Here is a 23,887-nt window from a genome sequence, read left to right on the forward strand (position 1 = left end):
GAAAGACTTGTTTTGCTTGACAGCAGCAACGTATGAAAAGCATTTAAAAAGGAAAATTAGCAAAGTGCCCAGGTTTGAGGTGTGGGACCAAGCACTGTCTACATATAGCGTTAGCTATCATAGGCAAGAAGTGATCAAGCAAACCTGCTTCTCTAGGTAGGAGTTTGAAGCACTCTCAAACTAGAAGCCCTCAGAATGTGGGCTGTCATTCAAGACCACTTCCAATGAAAACGAAGACAAAGACGACAAAGCAAACACAGAAGTAGAAAACCAAACCTTTAGGGAATCCCCACACTTCTATTAATGATCAGAACTCAACAGTCCGAGGTGCTTGGCGTCATTTCACCAGCATTCTTTCCACACTGTTCACTACAGATAGACTGAACACATTTAACCCAACCACTATTATCTGGATGGACCTCTCTGACATCGTCATTACTCACTTCTCTCAGGCAGCAGAGACTAATCCTTCTAGTGCACCCTTCCGCCTGACCGATTCCAGCACGCTGCAAAACCACAGCGATGGGCAGGAAATGCTGCATCTTTTGCAGAGGATAACGAGGAGCTCACCCTTGCACAGCATCCCTTGTTCCTCCCTCCTCTTGTTAGGGCTTACACTGAGAAAGGGACCACAGGGAGTATTTCTTTCTTACCCAAAGAGCCGTGAGCTTCACAGCATGCCAGGATGACAGAAGAGCCATCAGGCTCTTGTCAGTGCTCATCCAGACAGCTGTCCAGCTGATAGCCACCTCTGCACACACTGACTTATTCAAGCATACAGGTTATTGTGCATAGAATTTTCTTGGAGCAATGAGCACCACAGTGTAAAACAGAGGAGGAAACTACAATTCATTTATAGGGGCTGCACATACACATTTACAATCTTATCTGATGTGCACTCCTGGAGCCCAGCACTTCTGCACTGAAGTCATCACTTCCTAGTAACTAACACCTACATTTTTGTACTCCAACTGAGGGCATAGCCTACTATATTTATTCAGCCCTAGGGTAAAATAAAAAGGAGAAAATGAGACACAAAAGACTTCAAAACAGGCTTTCCTTAGGGATTCTGACCGCATAGGGAAAGTTGTTCTTACTCTCAGCCTTGCCCACACAGTGCATCCAGTTCTACACCACTGATCTTACTGCTACCTTTTCAACTTAACTTAAAAAAAGATTCAACCTGGAAATGTTTTACCTCTTGTTACTACAAATAGTCAATGAGATAGACATGAATCACTATGGAGATTTTATAGCGTATCTATGTAAAATAATAATTTGGGCCTTCTGTCTGTTTGTTCAGGCCCCAATTCTGCTAAGAATTTCATTCTCAAATGCAGTGGCTTTAGCACAGTTGTGGGTGGCACCCAGTCCAAACTGATAGGAGCTTCTTGCACAATAAGGCCTCTGGTTTCTTTTGCACAATGACAATGCTGTAGGAAAGTACTTTAGAAAACAGGAAAATGTGGCAGTAAAACTCTTAGAAGTGCAAGAAGATCCAGATTACTTGTAGCTTATTTATTATTATTCTAATGAGGAAGAATATTTACTTTAAGAAAGTAGTACCTTTACTACTGTAGGCAATACCCTTTTTTCCTGGAATTGTGTTTTGAAGGATTGATTTTATAGTCTGATTTTTGGGGTGTAAACGTTCAGTTAGAAAGGAAAAGCCACCTGGGATCAGCTCCAGTACCAAGTTTACTCATAGGATTAATTTAATCAGCTTCAAAAAGACTGCTCAGAGGAGCGAAACTGTGCAAAAGATTAAATGTCAGCATATGCAGAGCTTTGGTCAACATGAGTAAATTTACATCTCTGCTCAAAAAGGGGAAGTATTTTTCTCTGCACCCAAACTACTTCATTTCTTAGTCAACAAGTACAAATACACTTCTTCATTAAAAAGCAGCAAACTTTTTAAAAGCAGATTTTCTTCTTGTTCACATAAGTAGGAAACTGAACACTTTGTTTCATGCCAGCATTACAGCCCCTGCAGTGATTTCCACCCAGGCAAGGAGGAGGCAAAATAGGAACCTGCACGCTGCTGAGAAACAGAACACTTGAAACTCTGCAAGAAACCAACCACTTCAGAAATGACGGTGAAGACCTTAAGCTAATATACTCACAGCTCCACTGGTAATAATACTTCTACAGCAGCAAGCATCAGCAGAAAACTTGTCATTTCCACCACACATGCCATGCTACCAAGTTCCTTTAACAGTAAGTTAGTGCTACAGTATCCCTTTTTACCGGCATGTGTGTTACTCAGAAGAATACAAGAACAGGCTTGTCCACGCAGCAAAAAGTTCCCAGATTTTTCCTTACAACAGCGTCCTTCACACATACCCTTCCAAAGGCTTTCGCCATCTGAAAAGATGTGGCAATAAATGGGATTTGATGATCCAGATTTTGTTTTGTTTTTAACTCTTCCTGTTTTCATTCTATGTTTCTCTCCCTCGCTTGCTTTCTGGTCAGTGGGATAGGGTTTTGTTATGCTTTCCTCCAGCTGATATTCATTACTGGGACCCACAAAATATTGCAAGCTTCTCTGAACCAATTTATCATCAGACACACGAATAGCAGAGCAGCTCAGGGCTGCAGGAAGTCAAACTCCCATGGAACATACACTGCTGCTTCATGCAGACTACAAAACCTTTATATTGCTGATGCAAACCCCAGTTGCACCTCCACAACACAGGCAAGCCTGTGAAATCTGCCACTCTACTGACTTAACTCAAGGTACAGAGAGAGCTGCTGGTAATTGCTAGAAATGCTATTTTCCTCCTGAAAATATTCCCCTTCTCTGCTGGATTCTGGTTCTGGCATGATCTCTCCATACCGGCAACATCGGCTGGACTTGCAGTTACAACAAAAGCCAGGTTTCTCCAAAGAGACTGAAATAAAACGTTACTAAAAATCCCAGTGGAAACATTTACTGTGGGGACTCCCTGGCAAAAACAGTGTGCTCAAGCACCGAGCTGAACGTGTGACTGTTGTGCTTGTCAAGGCTTCCTGCTCTGTTTATTTTTCCTTCTGACTACACTTGATTGCCAAGAAATGAATAAAGCAACGCTAGCCATACGGATGGAAGTGGTGGCTTCGAGGCATTTAGGACTCGTCCAAAAGAAAGGACACCATGGGAAAGCAGGCAGTACTGTCATGCCTGAGGCACCAAAGCCTTTTGCCTGGGATTCCCCTACATTTGGTGCTAAGCAGGTTGCAAAATGATACTCTGAAGTTTTTCCCAATGTCTTTCAAAAGGTTATTCCAATTATTTCCCTATCAGTAGCAGCATCCTCTCCATAATCATCCACCCAATACCATAATCAACACTGCGCTTTACAAACGGAAGGCAGAAGAGCAGAAGTTCAGCCCAGCTATTACTAAAGAGCTAACACACTTCTTCAAAGGCTAAATTTAGCTCCTGTTTCCTGGCCTAAGAGCTTGTGGCCTACAAGCCAGCTTCAGCAACACCTTTTTTCACACCTGCTATTCCAATTGTAGGGAAGAGAAAAAACACCCTGTGAGAGTTGACTGCCTCACATCAGAAGTACCAGGGAACATCTCATTTGGCAGGAGGAAAGGAAACACAAGTCTCTAGCATGCCTAGAAAACTGTCCCTGAATCCCCAAAAACTGACTGTCCATGGCTCCCAAAAGGGACAATGAGCATCCTCAAACACCAGCTGGTAAAACACGCCTGTGCTCAAACAATTGTGCTATAACAACAAACACTGAGTGGGAAGCACAGGCACAAAGATGCCTTTTCGATGCAATCCCAGCCCAGATTAAGCTGTTGCTGCATGAGAACCAAATTCTCCTCTGAAACCCAGGTAGACACATCCTGTTGATCATGATCCGATTTCCTAGGAGGAGCTGCATCACCTCCGGTGCTGCTTGTCAGATTTCATGTGTTAAAATAGGTTGGCATGGGTCAGTATTGCTATGGGAGGACATCAGGATGATGTAAGGAAAGGTAATGGCACTCTTCCTTCTCTGACTCATTACCGTGCAGTAATGAGCCAGAAATAGACCTTGGTGACAGCAGACAGGGGGAATGAGAACTTGAACATGGACTCTTGTGGCATTTGTCATAGAATCATGGAATCATAGAATCATTAAAGTTGGAAAAGACCTTTAGTATCAGCAGGTCCAACTGTTAACATAACACCTCCAAGTCCACTAAACCATGTCCCTGAGCGGCACATCTACAGGTCTTCTAAGTACCTCCAGGGATGGTGACTCAACCACTTTCCTGAGGAGCCTATTCCAACGCTTGACAACACTTCCCGTGAAGGAGTTATTCCTAGTATCCAATCTAAACCTCCCCTGGCACAACCTGGGGCCATCTCCTTTTAATCTATCATTTGTTACTTGGTAGAAGAGACTGACCCCATCTCGCTACATCCTCCTTTCAGGTAGATGTAGAGAGCAATAAGGTCCTCCCTGAGCCTTCTCCTCTCCATACTAAACCCCCCAAGGTGCCTCAGCCGTTCCTCATCACACTTGTGCTCCAGAACCTTCACTAGCTCCACTGCCCTCCTCTGACCCGCTCCAGCACCTCAATGTAGTGAGGGGCCCAGAACTGAACACAGGATTCGAGGTGCAGCCTCACCAGTGCCCAGTATAGGGGAGACAATCACTGCCCTGGCCCTGTTGCCACACTATTGCTGATATAGGTCAGGATGCTGTTGTCCTTCTTGGCTGCCTGGGCACAAGCTGCTCATGTTCAGCTCCATCAATCAGCATCCCCAGGTCCTTTCCCACCAAGCAGCTTTCCAGACACTCTTCCCTAAGCCTGGAGCATTTCATGGAGTTGCTATGACCCAATTTGATCTCCTCATCCAGATCATTGATCAAGTTTTTAAACAGAACTGGCCCCAGTACTGAGCCCTGGGCAACGCCAGTTGTGATCAGCAACCAACTAGATTTAACTCCATTCACCACCACGCTTTGGCCTCAGCCACCCAGCCAGGTTTTACCCAGTGAACAGCACGCTCATCCAAGCCATGTGCAGCCAGTTTCTCCAGGAGAATGATTTGCGAAATGGTGTCAAAGGCTTTACTGAAGTCTACATAGACAACATCCAAAGCCTTTCTCTCGTCTACTAAGCTGGTCACCTTGTCATAGAATGAGATCAGGTTAGTCAAGCAGGACCTGCCTTTTATAAACCCATGCTGACTAGGCATGGTCACATTGCTGTCCTGCACATGCCACATGATAGCACTCAAGATGATTTGCTCCAAAACTTTCCCTGGCACCATGGTCTGGCTGATTGGCCTATAAGTTCCGTAGATGTCAAACTATGTCAACAGTATCCTCTAGTATTAAAGAATTTACGATACAGCATGTGCAAAACATATGTCATAATATGAAACTGAAATTAACCAGAAATATTAAATAAATTGGGGGGAAGTCAAAACAGTTCATTTAAACATTTTTCTATATCTGAACTTCACTTAGATCAAGTCCTTGGGAACAAACAAACAAATAAACAAAACAAACAGATTCCACCAAAAGTGCACTTCAGAAACAGTACGTGTTTTGGACTAGTTCGACTTGTTCCACTATCATACACTTCCTCATACCAGAGTTGGACATTACATCAGAGAATGCCGCTGCTCCAACTAGCAGGGCAGAATGACTTTGTAAAAGATCGGAAGTCCCAATTTCCCATAAACATATTGCAGTCTTTTGGAATACTGGAAATAACTGAAGTATGCAAGCAGTAATTTGTCAGCACCACCGTTTCCCAGCTCCTCAGTGAACACGTCTTTTGGATGCCTAGACTCTGTCACACATACTAGAGAAATTCAGCTTAACTACTTGGTAAATCCAGTTTTTTGGATCTTGATCTCTTAAGTATACTAAACATAACTTTTAGTACTGGTTTGGATTTTTGAATACGCACTACAACTGCATAAGGGAAAACTATTTTTATATTCCCTTAATCTGACCACATTTGATGAATCGAGACACTACCAAAGACCAAATCATACTAAAAACACTTTCAAAGTCTGTATTTTCAATCATGCTGAAATTCCCATAGAGGTCTAATGTAACCTGATCTAGTCTGCTTGGCCAGTCAGCAATAAACATAACAGAAGCCCAGCTCACTCCACTTCTTTCTCCAGTCCTGTGAGGTTACATAAAGACACGGATCTTTTCCAAGAAAATACCAAAGCATCCACGCTAAGATGTTACTTTCTCACAAATGTAATTATTTGTGTGTTCCGTTTGCTGGGTTTTATTTAAAGAAACAAATGTCAGGCTGCTCCGGATTAAAGTCCGCACACCCTACCAATTTCCTTTAAACTCAGCAGGGAGCTGTGGGTTCCAACTTTTATCTTGTTTCCTACTAAGCAGGCCCATAAAGGCAGCTACCAGAGACTACAGAATAAAGACTTAGAAAGGGTATTTGTAAAGACAGGTCTAACTGCTCTAGCTGTTGAAACAGACATAAATGCTAGCCACTAAGGAAATCTATAGAAAAAACAGTAAGAATTATCACAAGAAAAATATCAAAATCATCCATCAACTTGACAAATGAGTTTCTAATTAATTCAATTAATGGATAGGGAAAGAAGATTTCATCAATAATGAGGACTGCAATCTAGCTGTTGGGAAACCATGGCTCATCTTCCTGCCTTCCCCGATGTCACACACAGTAAAGGCTTTTCAAACCACAGAAGTAGGACTTAGGTGGACTTGCAGCAGCCTGTCTGAAATTCAGACTCCCTACACCTCCCCAGTAATGCTTAAAATTGGTAAGCCATTTTGAGCCACAGAAATTCTATAGGCACCAAGCAGAGGTGTGTATGTATGGCTCCATGTGCAATGAGGCACATGCCTGTGCTTCAAGGACATGTGGAAAGACACACAAATGCCACCTACAGATGAGGAAAATTAGATGTTCTCATGTCATCCCAAACATACTTTACTGCACCATTTTTGGATTAGAATGGGGAATGGCTGCAGCATCCTTTTACAGGGCTGCAAAACCCCAGGATTACACCAGTGAAGAAAATGAAGGGGAACTCCAGAAACATTCACAAAGGATGTGGCTGTCAATGTTTCCATGTACACCTCTAAGTATTTCAGAGTGAAAGTGTATTTGCTATGCTGAAAATCATCAAAACCTCACGATATCTTTATGACATTCCAAAACCATCCCAAACCCCAGGCACAGGATCCATGTGAAGTGCTGAAGTCAAGTATTGTGTTGACTGGGCTGCTGCTAAACAGCTCTGTGTATGGAGAGACCCATCAGCCTGTCTGAAACGAAAGCAAAGGAGAGATGGACCTAATATTAGCACAACTTAAGTGTTAGTCATATCGGCTTCCCAACTCAGAGCCAACTTTGCTGTTCCATGTCTCTACAGAAGTCTATAGCATAGAAAACACAGACTAGCTTGGCACCTAGCCTTGAGTTACTGAACAGCACCCACTTGGGTTATTTTCCTCATGATCTGCAGATTATGAAGAAAAACACTTCAGAAGAGCTTTAACTAAATCCTCTCTAGATACAGATGGTGTCACACACTTTGTGGCCCTACAGGGGCTCCATCAAACAATTCACCACCAAGAAATGATGAAGTGCTGGACTGTGTATCACTGATCAGTTCAATGTGTGCCGTGACTTTCTTGGACAGAGGAGCCAGCAGATACGGTCATTGCAGTCACTAGTGTATCATTCAGTATGTTCCCATCTTTTTACCTGCTGGACTACATTTTGTGCAAAAGTGGTACAGTCAATGTGTGAGTGTACACACCCAAATACACAAGCTCTGTTATGATCAATCCTTTGAAGTGATTCATATCACACCTTTTCAAGAAAAAAATATGCTTTTTGATTTGTCATGTGTTATCCACAGTTTAAACTGATCTTTCCTTCATGTTTTCTGCAGAAGTTGCTCACCCAGTCTCTCGACAGTCTTACCTGCAATAGTCATGGCTGTATATTCAAGTGAAAAAGTAAATTCCCAAAGAGTAACAGGTAAAATTGTCTTTGAAACAATGTGAAGAACTATGGTAAGAGTTAAGTTGGAGTCAGCTCAGCCTACGTAATGACTGTTCAAAGTTCTTTGGGGGCACTGCAGCTGGGTTTTCAGTTCCTTTACTTTTCCTACTTGAAAGCAGTTCCAAAGCTCAGTGCTGTGGAGTGCTTTTCTGCCTCTAAAACTTGCAGTGACCTAAGGAACCATACACAGCCTTACAAGTGGATGAGGAAATCTGGAATAACATAAACACAGTGCGTTCTGTTTGAAAACAACACTTAGAGAACTAGCATATGTAGACATCCATGCCAATGTACTGAAATCTTCTAGTGAAGATCAGATACTTTTTTTTAAAAAGATGCCTGTCAGTATCAGTGCAAGTTATGGGTTTCATATACGAATTGAAGGATGACATTTTGAACTTGTTTCGTGCAGTAATAGGACTATATGCAAAAATACAATTGTTCCAGACCTGCATCAATGTGCCTTTCCACAGAGTATTATTTTGATGCACAAAATTAGTAAGAAGATTTAATCACTGTGGCCCAAAATTTCCATTCTGACTGTCAAACAACATGAAGAGTTTCAGACTTATCACCCTGAGCAAATTTTCTGGTGGTTAGATAAATTTGACAGCACTGAGTTCTCTGCCTTTTCTGAGTCCATTTAATTAAGATTTCATGCATAGCAAACAGAAGGAGATTCATAGTCAGAGAGAAAGAAAATTGTACTTTAATGTTTACTGTACCTGCAATAAGACAGTACCCCCTGGGATTGTGAGCTGTAAACAGTACTTAGGGGCATTCTCCCAGGACAGCGGTTGAACGTCTTCAATAGCACTGTAGGAAATGGAGTTTTCCATGTACCCAGCTGGCTGCAAGAAAGCAGAAGAGAGGGGGAAAAATGCTCAGTCATCAGAAGTTTCACAATTTCAAAGTAAGAACAGCACTATCAAAGTTATTCTTGGTGTTGAAAATATCTCCAAGATATCTAATTGGAAAGCAAAATTCCTGTGCAGGCCATTCAACGGACAGATCCATCCATCCGCCTTCATCCAACTCATTCAAGTGTTAAGATCACTCACACAACAACAAAACCAGGTTAGACCGAGGTCCTGTAATACGAAAATGTCAAACTGCATTTGCTCTGGACCCAAAATCAATGGAACCTAATTTCAAGTTGAACTAAGCATGAAGGGGTCTGGCCATGCACGTGCTATCAGTGCATGAAGAAGCAACTCAGTCACACAGACAGAACAGCAGTGTACTATATTAAAGTAGTTTTATTCCACTTGTTCTTTTCCCTGGCTTCAAGGTTGACCAAGCACATCATCAAGATCTAGACTGCTACATTTGACAGTGGTTCTTGGGGCCCCAAAGATTCAAGTTTCAGCTTTTGGACTCAAGCAAACATAGAGCAACCAACCTCCTCATCTCAGCCTATATGTAAGTACTGTTTTCCTGCACAGATGCTGATGCCCAGTTTAAAGTGAAAGTCACAATTAAAAGATAAATAAGTAACTTTGCAATCACATGTACAACATAAATTGGTAGTAGCAAGGAAACAAACTTAAACCTGAAACTCTTTATTAGTACTCCCTTTATTAGTACCCCCTAAATTCTTACGCATTACAGAAGTACAACTATCTCCGAGACAAGCTGAAACATAAACTTATGTACACAAACACATGTAAACTTATGTCATAAACGTAAGTAAATACACAGAGATATAGCTGTGTATCTATTGAGTATGCATACGCACACCATACTTTATGCAAGTCTTCATGTTGTTTAAGTAACTTGAGTATTTACCAGAGGTCCTCAAAGACATAATTTATTTCGCTTTGCTACAGCGTAAGCAAACTCATCAGTATTGCTATGGCAGAGAAACTCTTCTCTTACAAAAATGATTAATCCCACCACGTGGAAACCCTTTGCATTGGACATGACTTGCAAGAGAATAGAGCTCATTACGTTTATGAATTATTTTCTCACTATTACTAGTTTACATATAACTTAAAACTTCTCAAACTTACTCCCACTGTGCCCAATACATTAGTTATTTTTAACTGACAGCCTTGAAATAAAGAAGGCAAGGGAGAAACCACATCTATTTCAGGGTCAAACAGGGCCAACTCTTAAAATCACAACACAGGATTCCTGGGGGCGAGTGTGAAATAAGCAAATTGCATTTGGAACATCTCTACTTCTAATTGGTACGGCTTTCTTCCATAAGTTAAGTAGGTGGTGCATCTGGGAATCGTACTTTGAAGTTATACGCTTCATACATGTTCATAAGGCCATAACGTCATCTGCCAAAATGCAATGAAGGCCCTGTCATCCACCTTTGCTGCTGCAAAAAGTCAGTTGTTTTTTTCAGCAAGAAAACCCAGCAAGGCAGGGAACTGAACTTTAAGATCTTTCTCAGTAATGTTTGTAGTGGTAGTGTTTATTCCACACTAGCCCTCACTGAAAACAATTTTCACTGTCTCTTTAACGAAAACCTTGTTATGCAGGAAGTATGATAAACTTCTGCTTATTCATTTACCCACAATATTGTTCTACACTAGTGACTGGAATCCCAGTGGCTTAACGCTGATACTGTACGTCATGCATTGCCTACTGGAGAGTAATTATCTCGTTTTCACAGGAAGCCAAAGGCCCAAGATCCTTCGGTAATCAGCATTATAACACTCAGGGAAAAATATGAAAATAGCCAGCATAAAATCTAGTATGCTTGGGAGGAAAAGTTATCAAAAACATGCTCTGAAAGACTGGAGAAGGGAGAAATCCAGAACCAGCCAACGCAAATATGAAATGAAATGAATCAAAGCAATTTAAATTTCTCTCTTAAGGTGCTGACTGCCCTTAATACCCTCCATTAACTTCAAAGAGGATTTGAAAAATTCTCACAGAATCTGTTCCCAAGAGAAGCCTCTTCTATACCTTAAACCATCCATTTAAACAGCATTAAAGACAACTGATCCAGTTCAATCACAGCCATACACAAGTTATTTCATCCCAGGCATAAAACCTCTTCTCAGAGGACAGTCCTTTTCATTAAGGAGAACGGAGAAACGGAGTTCTGCAGTTAGCAAAGGGTGGGAAGACTACATGGAATTATGCAGGTGGTTCATCTCTCCAATTGAAACCATTGTGCCAATGAGGTAGTTTATACGACATTCGTACGATTCCACTTCCATACCTTCTATCTAGCCATAACATGCGCAAAGCTTTAATACAGTTGTTTGCTACCTTATTCCAAAAACGAATAGCTCAAATCTACTTTAATTCCTATAAGCACCGTCATATGCAATGCTTCTGTTTTCCTTAAAAATACCGTGTTCTAGGAAGTGAAGTATTTTCAATTCTGAAAACACCAGCTACAGGCAGCTTCACCTCTTATTTTGCAGTCAAGAGTCTAAAGCAAAGTGATTTATCACTGCGTGGAGCTCCTTGAAAGCTCCTCCTCTAGATGCTGTCAAACACTGACAACCACACTCCCACACCAGAGCTGTACAGAGCTGAAACAGCTGCCCTCAGACCTGAGGCTTCCCGGTCATCACAAAGCCATGGTGGTCCTCACAGAGAGACCACGGCACCAAGGAGGTGAAGGTCAGCCCCACACAATGGTGTCCTTTCCCTAGTTCCTGCACACACACAGAGGCAGGACAGAGCAGTGTTCCCCAGTTGTGTTTTCTCAAGACCAAGCACAGTTCAGCCGTTCATCAGGAAGTGGCCTGAGGTAAAACCACAGCCTGAGTCACTGGTTCCTCTTAAAACACAGGCTATTTTGACATTCAGGTATGCAAACGTAGCTCACGGTGAATCATTGTGGTTGATAAATAAGCAGGCAAGTGCTGGACATTCTCATATTCCTCCTGGTCCTGCTCGCACACACACCACCACCCTCGCCCCCCCCAAAGCTTCATCCTGACCCCCAGGTAGCTCCATGGGAAATTCAAATTAAAACAACACACAAGACCAGAAATGTGGATTCAGAGATTTGAGAACACCGAAAATGAGACAGATGCTCAGTGGGTCACCACGAAGCATCTGGCATCAATACTAGTCTTAAGCAGCATTCCCACCTCCATGCACACACTTTCCTCTGCCCACACAAGTATTTGCCTGGCTGTGGCACCAGGTACATCAGGGAGCCCCCCTACATCTTTTGACAGATTCCTTTAGCTCCTTCGGCCTCATTTCTAATGTGAACCAGAAACTAGTATGTTAACATAAATTAGGGGGCAGCAGTTGGGAGGGAGTAATCAGTGAGGAGCTGAATATTTCAGTCTAATTAATGATATGAGACAGTCTAAAGCCACTGCATCTTTCAGCAGCTATACATCAAGTTCTCTTGAAAATGCCTTTATTTAAAAAAATAATAATTCTTATTTTTACAGCTGTCATTTTCGAAAGGATATTTATATTTCTTGGCAAAGTCTGAGATTTATCAAAAGAAGCAAGATAATGCACTTTTCTCATTCACTCTACAAAATTAATCCTGACTTTGGAAACTTTGGCTAGAGTATCTACATATGTCAGCTTACAGATTTACAGTTGCAGTTTTAACTTCTGGCTGTTTGCTGTTGAACATGTTCTGGAAGACTGTAAGAGACTTATAAATGAAAATGAAATTTATTACAACAAACAAAAACCCTAAGTCAAGGAAACATTTTTCTCCTCACATTAGCCTTTAGCCTCCTAACGAAACATGCAACTTCTCCGTTGGGAAATCAGGTATGTTTTAACCTCAGTGAGAACTTCGTCTTTTTTCAGTTCCTTAAAGATTTATTAATCATACAGCTTTGAAACAACTTTGTACCAGAATAGCCACAAACCAAAACCTACTATAAATCAAATCTTAGGGGAATCCAGTGCTCCCAAAACTTCAAGAACATGTAGGCTCACACGAAAGGATAGTTTTCTCTTAGTGTTTCTGGGAAAAAGTCAGCAGCAGCAGACTACTCAATAATGCAAAAATCTGCCCACTTGTTTTCATGGGAAATTCTAAAAGGGAAAGAATAAACATGATGTCTATTGTTAATACGGGGCTTGTATGCACTTACTCATATAATAATGCACTAAATCTTCAGCTGCATATTTTCCAAAGAAAGTGTCTAGAAAAGATGGATTCTACAAATAGAGATGGTTATTTGCATTAAAACATATTTAGACTGACAACTCCCACAAACACAGCAACAATGAAGAATGATTTTCCCAATTAAATACTCCAGATGGTGGGGGGAAATGGGGCTATTCCAGACCCTTGCTCTTCTACTGTCAGGTGCTTCTTTCTTTCTGGGCTGCTCTTAAGAATGAGCCATGCTGCTGTAGCCCAGGATGATGAGCATATTGTATTACATACAAGTTTTCCATACCCAAATAAGATTCAGTCCTGATGAATAACACGTAGGAAGAGCTGATTGGTCTCAAAACTTTGATGGGGGTGGAGACTATTCAGTCAGCACACTGAAGGGTAATGGACTCTGAAACTGCTGAAAACAATGGGCAATTTCAAATAAATCTCTGTTAGGAGACATCCATGGCTCCAGACAACGTCCCTGCAAACATAGCTAGTTCAGATAAGGGCAATTAACATCTTTGTTCATTAACTACATAACCTATCAGGCAACATTTATCAAGTTAAACAATTAGTACTACTACGCCATAATACGCAGCGCAGCACAATTTGTCTCACTCTTGATATGGAAGAATTTACTGCCACGCACACTTGTCAGAATGACTTGAAAGAGTTTAATGTCAATGTTAATCTCCCAGAGATTGATGTGATAAGAAAACAGGCTGAAAGACTAATAGCAGGGAGACACCCAACTCTGCTCCAAAGCTGCACAAAGGAATTTCTGAGCTTCCTTGGAACAACACTGCATCTAATCCATCACACTTCCCAGACCCCCAGCCTGCCCATCATCACCATTCCCTTCCCACTCCACACAATATGTAGGAGATTTCATGTTCTGAAGCACAGCAAAAGACCTCATTTGCTCTGTTTGTTGTGAGTAGGACTACACTGGGCGAAACAGATGCTTAATCCAGGGAAACTGTGGAGAAGGGATCTTTCCATAGGGCAGATCACTTCTGCCTGGAGCTGCTGTGCTCTCAAGTGTCTTCAAGTTTGGTAGTGCTGCTTGGTGGGGTTTTAGCTGGTTGGTTCTGGAGCTTTTTGATGCATGGAAACAAATTTGGACACAGGAGCCCAAATCTTCAGGCTCTACCCATCCATGTCAGTTGCAGCCTACAGCGTACTAGTGCGTGATTAATAACAGCAGAAAGAGGGAGGGGTTTTCCTAGCACATTTATTTGTGTGTGGTGACTGTGTCTATAAACATCCATGCGTGCATGTGTGTGTACACATGTACACACACACCTGTCTTTATAGGTACACACAGATAAAAGATAGTAGAAATAAATCCCATATTCCTCTACACAAAAATACATCAGCAACTGTCATATGCTCAGTGTAAAGTAGCTCGTGACACAAGTTAATTGAGAAAAGCCAGATCCCCACCTGAGCTGATCATCCAAAAGGCTTCAGTGGAACTTCACTGATTTATGCCAGCTGAGAATCCAGTTCAGAAATTCAAGAGGAATTCAACCAAATCTGGCATTGCAGCAAAAATGCGCATAAATCTCATTCCTTTAAATATTTAAGACAACTAAGACTAGAGGCTGTTGCATTAACTAACCTTACCAAACTGATAAAAATGTAAGAGCTGCCAGTAAGAAACAGATTAGCCCAAATTCTGCAGGGGAAAAAAACCCCTTCTAATCTGCAGTGGGCCTGAATTACCAGTTCTGTGGAGCTACAGAAAGGCCAAAACTGTTCCACAAATAGCTGACAAGAAAAAGTTGGTCTCAACATGGAGACATATGAGCTATAAAATCTGTGAAACCGGCACAGCAGACACCAGCAGAGGGAAGGACTTCAAATTGATTCAGATCTAAAATAAGTTTAAAGCACAGAAGTTCATCATTAAGAAGAAGGAAGGGAAAATAATGTCATATTATGGGATATGTACCATGACATATGGAAAATGTCATTATTTAGCTGAAATGCATATAGTTTTCATGGGGTTTTTGTTTTGTTTTGTTTTAATTAGGAGATCCTTCTTTTCTACTGTCAAAGCCAGCTGAAGGAGTGCTTCTGAGTGTTCAGTTTATTTTACGAATGGAGCTATTTTAATTTCTGGGGTAAAATAAAACATGTATCTCGACTTTCTGAAGATGCCCATCATCAAGATGATCCCATTAAGAAGCCCATAAGAAATCAATCCCTTCTCTCTTGGCTACCTTTGCATGACAAAGGGAATCCCACTGGGACTTCCAGGAGCGCTGAACAGTTAAATCAGTTGCAGTGCTGATGTCCAGAAAGCTCTCTCTGAGGTCAAGCCTACACAGGAAACCTTGTCTCCCGCTTTCAAGCGCCTGCTGGCAGGGATGAGAATGGGGCAAGGTGCACCCATTCCAGAGCTAGAGGCTGACAGAGCTTACACCGAGATGGGGGCCAAATCCACCAAGTCACTGCTCATGGGCAGAAGGCAGCTCCCAGGCCAGTGACTGGGAGCAGTAAAGGGAGGGAGCTGTTTGACACAACCTGCCAGACAAGAGCGAGGCTTTCACAGACACTGGCCCAACTCGCCTGCCAAGGTGGAGAGCCTCTGCTTAGGGCAGCAATTCCCCAAGCATGCACTGCAAACATGCTGATAAAGATATGAGCTGCAGCCTTCAACCCCTCCCAGTGAACATGAGGAACTCAAGGAGAATTCCTATCCTCTCACCAACCCAGAGGAAAAAAACCTCAGTTAAGGTTGTAGCTGCATCATGCTCTTGATCGTGCCTTAGGTGACATGAGAAGCCTGAGGGATGTGGGGAAGAGCTCAGACTTCCTGACTCCAACTATGTGAATCAGCTCCAAACGCATCCTCCTCCTCCTCCAAAACTGCATGACCATCAAGACCATTCCTTAGCAGGTTCATGTTCTCCATCCCTTTGCATTTATCACTGTACTCCACGACATCCCTCCTGGGGAAGAAGTACTCGTTAACCTTGATGAGACAGGTAGGTTACTTATCCATCTTCCTTGAAATTAATTAAGGAAGGAATGAAGGGACTCCACTAGCCAAAATACAGCAGATACACACCTTCTCGCAGAAGCAGCAATAAGTAACAAGAGCAGCAGGGATTTACTGCATAAGACTATATACACATGCACTTTTGTGAAATGACTGATAGAGGAATATTGTAAAATCCCTAACTTTTGCCCAGAACACGGAACATCTACTGACTGCTAAACAGATCTTTGCTAAGTCACCATAGCAACGATGATGTGACAGAAAACAAAACCGCATCCACAAACTGTTCTTGAGTCAAGGCTGCTCTCTATTTTCAATTCCCTTTCAATAAACCAGCCGTATCACATGCCATGAAATGCATCAAATGCTGATAAACCAGAGGAGAAAGGGTTCTGTGTAAGGATTTCACACCACACAGACAGACACAATGTATGCTACACTAAAACGCCACCCTTTAATGAGTACTTTAACAGGGGCAGCCCTGAGAGCTGGAAATTAAAGCTGCTTTCACAGAATTGCATAATGGTTGAGGCTGGAAGGGTCCATCAGGGGTCATCCAGTCCAACCTCCCTACTCAAGCTAGGTCACCTAGAACAACATTACTCAGGATTGTGTCCAGATGGCTCTTGAACCTCTCCAGGCAATGAGACTCAAAAACCTCTCCCAGCAACCTATTCCACCTTCACAGTAAAGTTCTTCCTCATGTTCAGGTGGAACTTAGTTTATGCCCACTGCCTCTGGTCCTAATGCTTGGCACCACCAAGAAGAGTCTGGCCCCAACCTCTTGACACTCTCCCTTCAGATGCTTAGGCACACTGGTCAGATCCCCCCAAATTCCAAACACGAAGTTGGCACCTGGAAAATAATCGGTCTGCTAAATAACTGTAAATGTGGCCAAATTGACATGTACCACAAACAGGAGATTTCTGTCCAGCTGTGTTTCTCAGAACTCATTTGGATAATTGCAGTAGCTTGTTTCCGTTGCATACTGTCCTTGCACTTAGAGCAGCTTTTACTTCTGGTTTACAGATCTCTGAAGGCCTGTCACTCATTATCTCTAGTAGGTCAACAAAAGGTTAAGAAGGAAACCACATCTGTTATCAGTAGGGTCACATCCACTGCGCAAGGATCTGCGCCTCCCATGGAAAAATTTAGGGTTTTACACAGCACGAAGGCTGAAGGCAGCTGCAAGGGAAGAAATATATTCACCTCTGTCACCTGTGCATATGAAGTCTAACCTGAAAGGTGACCCAAGTATAAAGTACAGAATTGGGAAGAAGTTGAGCTATGTATGATCCCATGCCCTTTAGAAATACAAAATTTGACTCATGGGCTCTGCGATCCTGACAGTTCTCATCACCTTTTTAATACACATACCAGCTCATTTCTTACCACATTTTCTTTGCAAGATCTAGAAATGAAATTGTTGTGAAACTAAACATAGCATAAATATGCTACAGATTAAGTTCTTTGTTTAAACAAGTATTCACTTATCATGCTCATGCCTTTTACCAGTAAAGCCATGAAACCCCTCCACACTGTAACAGTCAAATGGTTTCCATTAACAATTTTTTCCTTTTATTTTTAATGCATTTTTAATTTCCAGAATGCCACATCCAATCTCAATATGATGACCAGTACAGTAATCCAACTACACTTCTGAATTCCCAACAGGGAATGCTCTATTCTGAACTTCTCTGGAGAAAAGACAAGCAGGTCTTGAGTTCCCAGCAAAATATTAATACAGCTCCCTGGTGTACATTAGATAAAAGAAAGGACGTGTAGCTGAGCCTTCAAAAAAGCTATTTGTCTGTTAATGATAGTCTCACTAAACTCCCGCTGTTATTAGGCAAAAAACCCCAGTGACCTCCAGAGGATGAGTCACAGCCACTTGGAATCACCTTCTGCTATGGGAGGAGGTGGGAACACATAGTTAAAGTGACAATGTTCTGTTTCACATGTCTTACCTTCCAACAACAATTTGGATGGTTCTACATAGTTTTAAGTGAGATCCAGATCTGATGTCTGCTGCAGGGATTCCCTCTTGGTTTTGCGTCTCCCTCAGCATTACAGAATGACACTCCGACACTAACGGAAAGTGTCCCTCTTGTCAGCAGGAAGTCTTCTGCAGGACTGTGCTTGCACACACCTGGCCCTACCCATAACCTCCTCCACCACTGGTCTTCCTCATTGTTTAATGACTGACCCACTGTTTGTACTGGGAGGGAGTGTTGCTATTTAAATAGAGGGTAACTGAGGTATGTGTGATACCTTCATGGAAGGGAGATGGAGGGGGGATGGAGAAGGAGAGGGCAACTGCAGTGAAATACCAGAGTAAATATTTGAGAAAAGTATCACTTGACTGGTAAATGCATAATGGAGAGGACACAGAGCTCCAGTTAGAACGTAAATTACCTTTGTAAGCTCCACTACTACGCAGAAGGATACAGTGAAGTATAGAAAGTGATACTTTCTCTTTGGCTTAAAAAATACGAATTAAATATTTCACCAAAAACCATAAAGGTGCTGTGCTCACAGAGAATGAAGCGGTTATGAAACTGGCATACCCAAATAGCAAACATCTTGTTCCAATACAATTATGAGCCTAGTAAGTTATTTTTCAAGATAGCTAAATACGAGTGCCTAAAGTGAAGCATGAGCACCTGCTTATGAAAGGTGCCATTATCATCATCTCACCACACATCCTTTGAAAAGCAGAGAGCTTTCAAAGAGAGAGCAACCCTGCAATCAGGCGCTGTGAAACTGGCAAACCCTTTTATCTGTGTGGCTCCCGAAAGGCTAGAGAAGAATTCCAAGGAATTGCAATAGTCCCTCCAGGGATCACGATGCATGTGGCTCTAAAGAGGTGCATCTCCACTTTATCAGATGCTAATGCACCGCTCTTCTCTTTCACACTGTTTTTCGGAATCCTAAACCACTTGAGTCCTGCAACAGTATTTTCTGTTCCAACTGGATGATTCAGCCCTCAACAAGACACACTTATCTCCTCTGTATCCTCTGATACAGGGTTCACACATGGGCAGTGAAACAGCTAAATGCCCTCACAGCTTCCGTTTCAAGAGATCAGGCAGGGGCTCACAACACATCAGACTATGCAGATGTGTCTCTAGGTGATGCAATTTGGGGGGAAAAATAGCTACTTACCCAGCCAACAGCTAGTGATACATATTTGAAGGTGAGAAGCAACACAAATGCTTCCCAGGCTATGGGAAAGATCAGACAGCTTTCTGGATTTCCTCTGCCTGTTTACTTGACCATAAAGATAGCCACAATGCTACATATCAGCACTGAAATGGCTTATACAATATCGCCTGAGAATTAAACGTTCAGTGAAAAAACATCCTCCCAACAAAACAGCTTTTCATATTAGACTAGGTTGACTCCCCGCCTCCCTCCCAGTTTCATATCAAAATTTGCTTTAAAATAATTCCAGCCTTTCAGACAAGCTAGAACTTCAGGTTGTATAAGCACAATGTCTGCAGGTTTCACTCCCACCCTTGGCAATTATATTTTGGTTTTCAAGCTCAATTACATTGTCAAGTCAGCTTTCCTGTGCATAATTCTGCAGCAACATCCTTGCCCTCTGTCAAAATTATTTTATTAATCTATTTACTATCTCTAAAGGAAATAACTGGCTTTTATAAAACCTTAAATACTGCAAACACAACTTTGTAGGCTGAGTTTTCCACTCAGGAGGGAAAGGGCAAGAGAAGCGTACCATTTCAGAGCTTTGACCTCAACAATTAGACAGTTATTAACAAGGAAATCTGAATGATCCTCAGTGAAATGTTTGCCCAAAGTTTAGCTAGCAACAGATTTTCCAACAGACAACCATCAGAAAGCAAGTACTACCAAAGTACATGAACACTTAATGGTAAATCTGAATCCAAACCACCATGGACTTACTGCTACCACTGAGTGTTATGACGTGGCCTCTAAACATTGATGAAAACATGAGCTGCTTCCTTTCTATGGCATTTTGGTTTTAGCAGAATACAAAAGCTTCCAAATTAGACGTATGTTTGAACTCTATACCTGAATAACATCATGGGTTTTGCTCACTTCTGCTTGCATCAGCTTTACCCAAGGCAGGAATGGGAAAAAAGGACAACCATTCCTGCCCTCCTCTGTGTAGTTAAAATCCACAAATACCACCACATCTCTGTAGGACACCACTGCCACAGACAGTGTAACGGTGATGGAGGAAGAGTCCTACTCCCTCTAACCCACAAGGCAGGCTCCCTGCAGAGCTAAGACAAGTCCTGCATTACATACCTATGCTGCTTCTCTGGACAGCAGAGGATCAATGACAACAAAGCACAACCAGCCACTCACATTGAACTGCACAGATTTGTTTATCATCTTCCAGTTCCTTAACATTTTATTTGACAAACTCAACTCTCACTAACCATGGCTGAACAAAAGGGTATATATGACCTTACTATTACTACCACCTTTCTTCCTTCTAATTGCTTTGGCTACATGTTCCTACAGCATTAACGGAATCTCATGGCACTATTATGTTTGCAACTAAAGAGAAAAACCACCAGAGCAGAGTTTACTAGGAAAGGTTAAGCATCAAGAATATAACTACTTCATTTTAATTCATACATCTTCACAGATGTATGTAGGAAACATTTAAAGAAGAATGCTTAATATAGAGATTGCTTATCAATCATTTCTCCAGAGACAAAGAAAGAAGTTAAATAGAAAGCATATTAAAATAAGGCACAGCATCCATGTTAACCTCTGAAGAAGGCCCAAGAGATCAGCAAGCTTCAACTAGACATTATCAAGGCATTTTAGGGAAGTATTATTATTGGAAAGGAAATACAAAGCTTGCATAATGAAGTAACCTCTGCCTTTTTCTCTAGCTTGCATCCTGCTGAGAAAGACCTTTTTGCTTTCTCTTTCTGAAAAATACATAATTTAAAAATACGTATCTTTGAATTCCAAATCAGACTCTACTCCTGCTTCCTTGCAACAAATTATCAGGTCTTATTGTAAACGAACAAAAAAGAAACCAAAACCAAATTCGACACTATGAACACTGTAGGAGATCACTTCCAAATACTCCAGTGTTTTGTAAGATGTTGGATCACTCCACCCAACTCAAAAGTTCAGAGAACAATGAGAAATATGCTTCTCTGCTTCAGATTTAAGCTGAGAACCTTAACGTCAAACCCCATTCTTCGCAAAATAAGAAAATCAGACACAGATCCAAAGTGCTGATACAAAGTTTGATTTTGACCCACATCCTAACATCTCCGCAGCCAATCCTAATAATTCCCTGCCAATACCTCTCTCAGAGTACAGATCAAAGGCTTTACTGCACATTCAGAGCCATTTCCGTGATGCAAGAATTAGGCATGAAGAAAGAGTCATATTTTCAAAGGTGCAACTGCCTATGAGCGTATCTTGTGCATATCAGAGCATTACGAGCTCAGCCACAAACACCAGTGCCAGACAAACCACACCTCTGAAATTCCTGTCTTGTCTCCCATTTTCTTTTTATCTCATCTAAGCACAGTCTCTACATGCCCAGTTACGAGGAAGATACACGTAGTCATCACCCCCTCTATCCTTCTGTTTTCATTAATATTTTCATCAATATTTTCAGTTACTTTCCAGTATATCATTCATTTGTGAGGTTATTACACAGAGCCGGAGACACAATGTTCCAGCCTGTTGCTGTGACCTCTGCACGAGGCAGTGATGCAGCAGGAATGCCTTAGTGGCAGCAGATGTGCTGGAGGTGTCACTGAGTTCTAACATCACCTCTTACAGCACAGCCTGCACAGGTAATCCTGGCAGTGATCTAGCACTAGATTAAATATACTGTTGTCAGTCTAGAAGTAGCATATCCGACCTAAAATACACAGCTGCAGAGGCACACAAGATTCAACAACATCGCATAAGAAGTACTCTCTTCAGGATGAATACAAGCCTTGACACTTTTAAGAGCAAAGGCTGCAAAAGCCTTTGGAAGCACCAAATTAGTCATTTCAGTGGCTGTGCTACACTTTACTCATGAGAATAGAGTGAAAAATAATTCTGTCCTTCAGACTAACTAAGGACCAACTGTTCTAACTAAGAGCAGTGAGGGCAACTCATCAGGAGAACTGTTGCTGTGCTCCATTTAGAAGTCCAGATCCTGCAGATGCATTTTGAGACAAGCAACCAGTGGTTACAACGACATTCATTACATGAGTAAAGAACTGAGATTCAGCTCCTAACCTTGTCATCTATTCCCTCACACTTTCGTGAACAGAATGAAAACCTAGTGAACTGCAAATTGCAAGTCAATGCAAAACTCATTGGATGAGGGTTTGAGGACGTCAGACTAGACAATCACAATGTTTCTTCTCAGGTGTTAAAAACTACAGTCCCTGACTAATGGTGCACCCATTCTGGTTTCCTGTCAGGAAAAAAAAGCAGACTAGATCAAAGAGGAATGGCAACTGTACTGTCCTTCCTGAGAATAAAGTACCACATGCTCTCAACACTGCCACAGCAAATACACAAAGCTACTGACAAGGCCCATTATGAGAATTGCCCGTCAGCATTACCTGACATGAAGCATAAAGAGCCATGTCAGACCATTAAAATATTGGATGAGAAGAGCTGAGAATGACACTTTTACTGCCAAAAACCCCAGAGTTAAGACATATACATACACACACAAAATCATACATTTCACTAGTGGCTGCAGGAGAAATGCTATTCCTGACTTTACTGGTCCTCTTAACAGCATTCAAACATGTTCTGAGCATCCCGATGCAGTTCACAGTTGCTGAAAGTCTATGAGAATAAAAGAAACCCCACAGTGACTGAAGCTTTATGGGATTTGTTTTTTCCCTAATAACCTACATCACACAATTGCTATCCACACCACCTAATTAAAATGCCTTTGAAATGACAGTTCTACAGGAATCTTGAATGCAAAGTTATCAGACCACTCCCAGAGATGACTCCAGCCACTACCCGAGTCAGACACAGACGATCAGCAGTTTCCACATCATTACACTTGAAGTTTGGACTCCTTGAGATCTTAGTTGTCTCATGAACCCCTTTAATGAATTAATGACATTAATATACACTGGCATTATATGGAGACAGAAACTAGCAGCTCAGTCATCAGCACAGCTTTAAGAAGGCCGAGACTGAAGCAGGCTGAGGATGGAGATGACTTGGGTGATGCTCTGTGTCTGAGGCTGGCACTTCTGTGTTGAGCTATAACCAAGTCTAATGCTTTCCACAAAGGAAAACATCATAGGTGTGAATTCAGACTACAGACAAAATTCAAGAGGCTAAAAGACATCCCCTCTGAGTTACTCAAATACAAAAGTCGAGTAAATCTAGTATAGCCACGTGCAACTGCATTATAGAAAATAAGTACACACTCCTGCATCTTCCTTTTCCTCCTGAATGGCCCCAAAATGCTCTAGGAACATCATTTAAACCATACATAAAATCTGAGAATTTAGTAAGATGACATGAGTCTTCATTTACCCAATTCCCACAAGTCCAGAAAAATGCAGCCCCCAGTGAATCAGATGCTAAGACCCAAAATCAGGTGCCCTGGTTTCAACACTGTGTTCCAGTCCTGGCATTTCACTGGGGTTTACAGAACTGGCAAACAACAGTGGCAGTAGAAGTCACCTCTCACAATGTTAGCAGGAGTCCTACCCTCTCCCTAAAACCCAGATTCACTGGAGCGCCCAAGACAAAGCAACCCTAAAAAAAGTGGTAAAGAAGTCTATACTTCAAAAAAAGTC

The 23,887-nt window shown here is 41.8% G+C and overlaps 1 protein-coding gene across 2 annotated transcripts in view; it reads right to left on the reverse strand.

Moving 5' to 3' along the window:
* CMIP (c-Maf inducing protein) overlaps positions 1-23,887 on the reverse strand; it is a 134,841-nt gene that overhangs the window by 53,343 nt on the left and 57,611 nt on the right. For both annotated transcript variants that reach the window (XM_030512358.1, XM_030512357.1), the window contains exon 2: positions 8,742-8,867. In XM_030512358.1, coding sequence (XP_030368218.1) covers positions 8,742-8,867 — 126 coding nt within the window. The remainder of the gene's footprint in view (positions 1-8,741; positions 8,868-23,887) is intronic.

The sequence above is a fragment of the Strigops habroptila genome, chromosome Z, assembly GCF_004027225.2.
Source record: "Strigops habroptila isolate Jane chromosome Z, bStrHab1.2.pri, whole genome shotgun sequence".
Taxonomy (NCBI): domain Eukaryota; kingdom Metazoa; phylum Chordata; class Aves; order Psittaciformes; family Psittacidae; genus Strigops; species Strigops habroptila.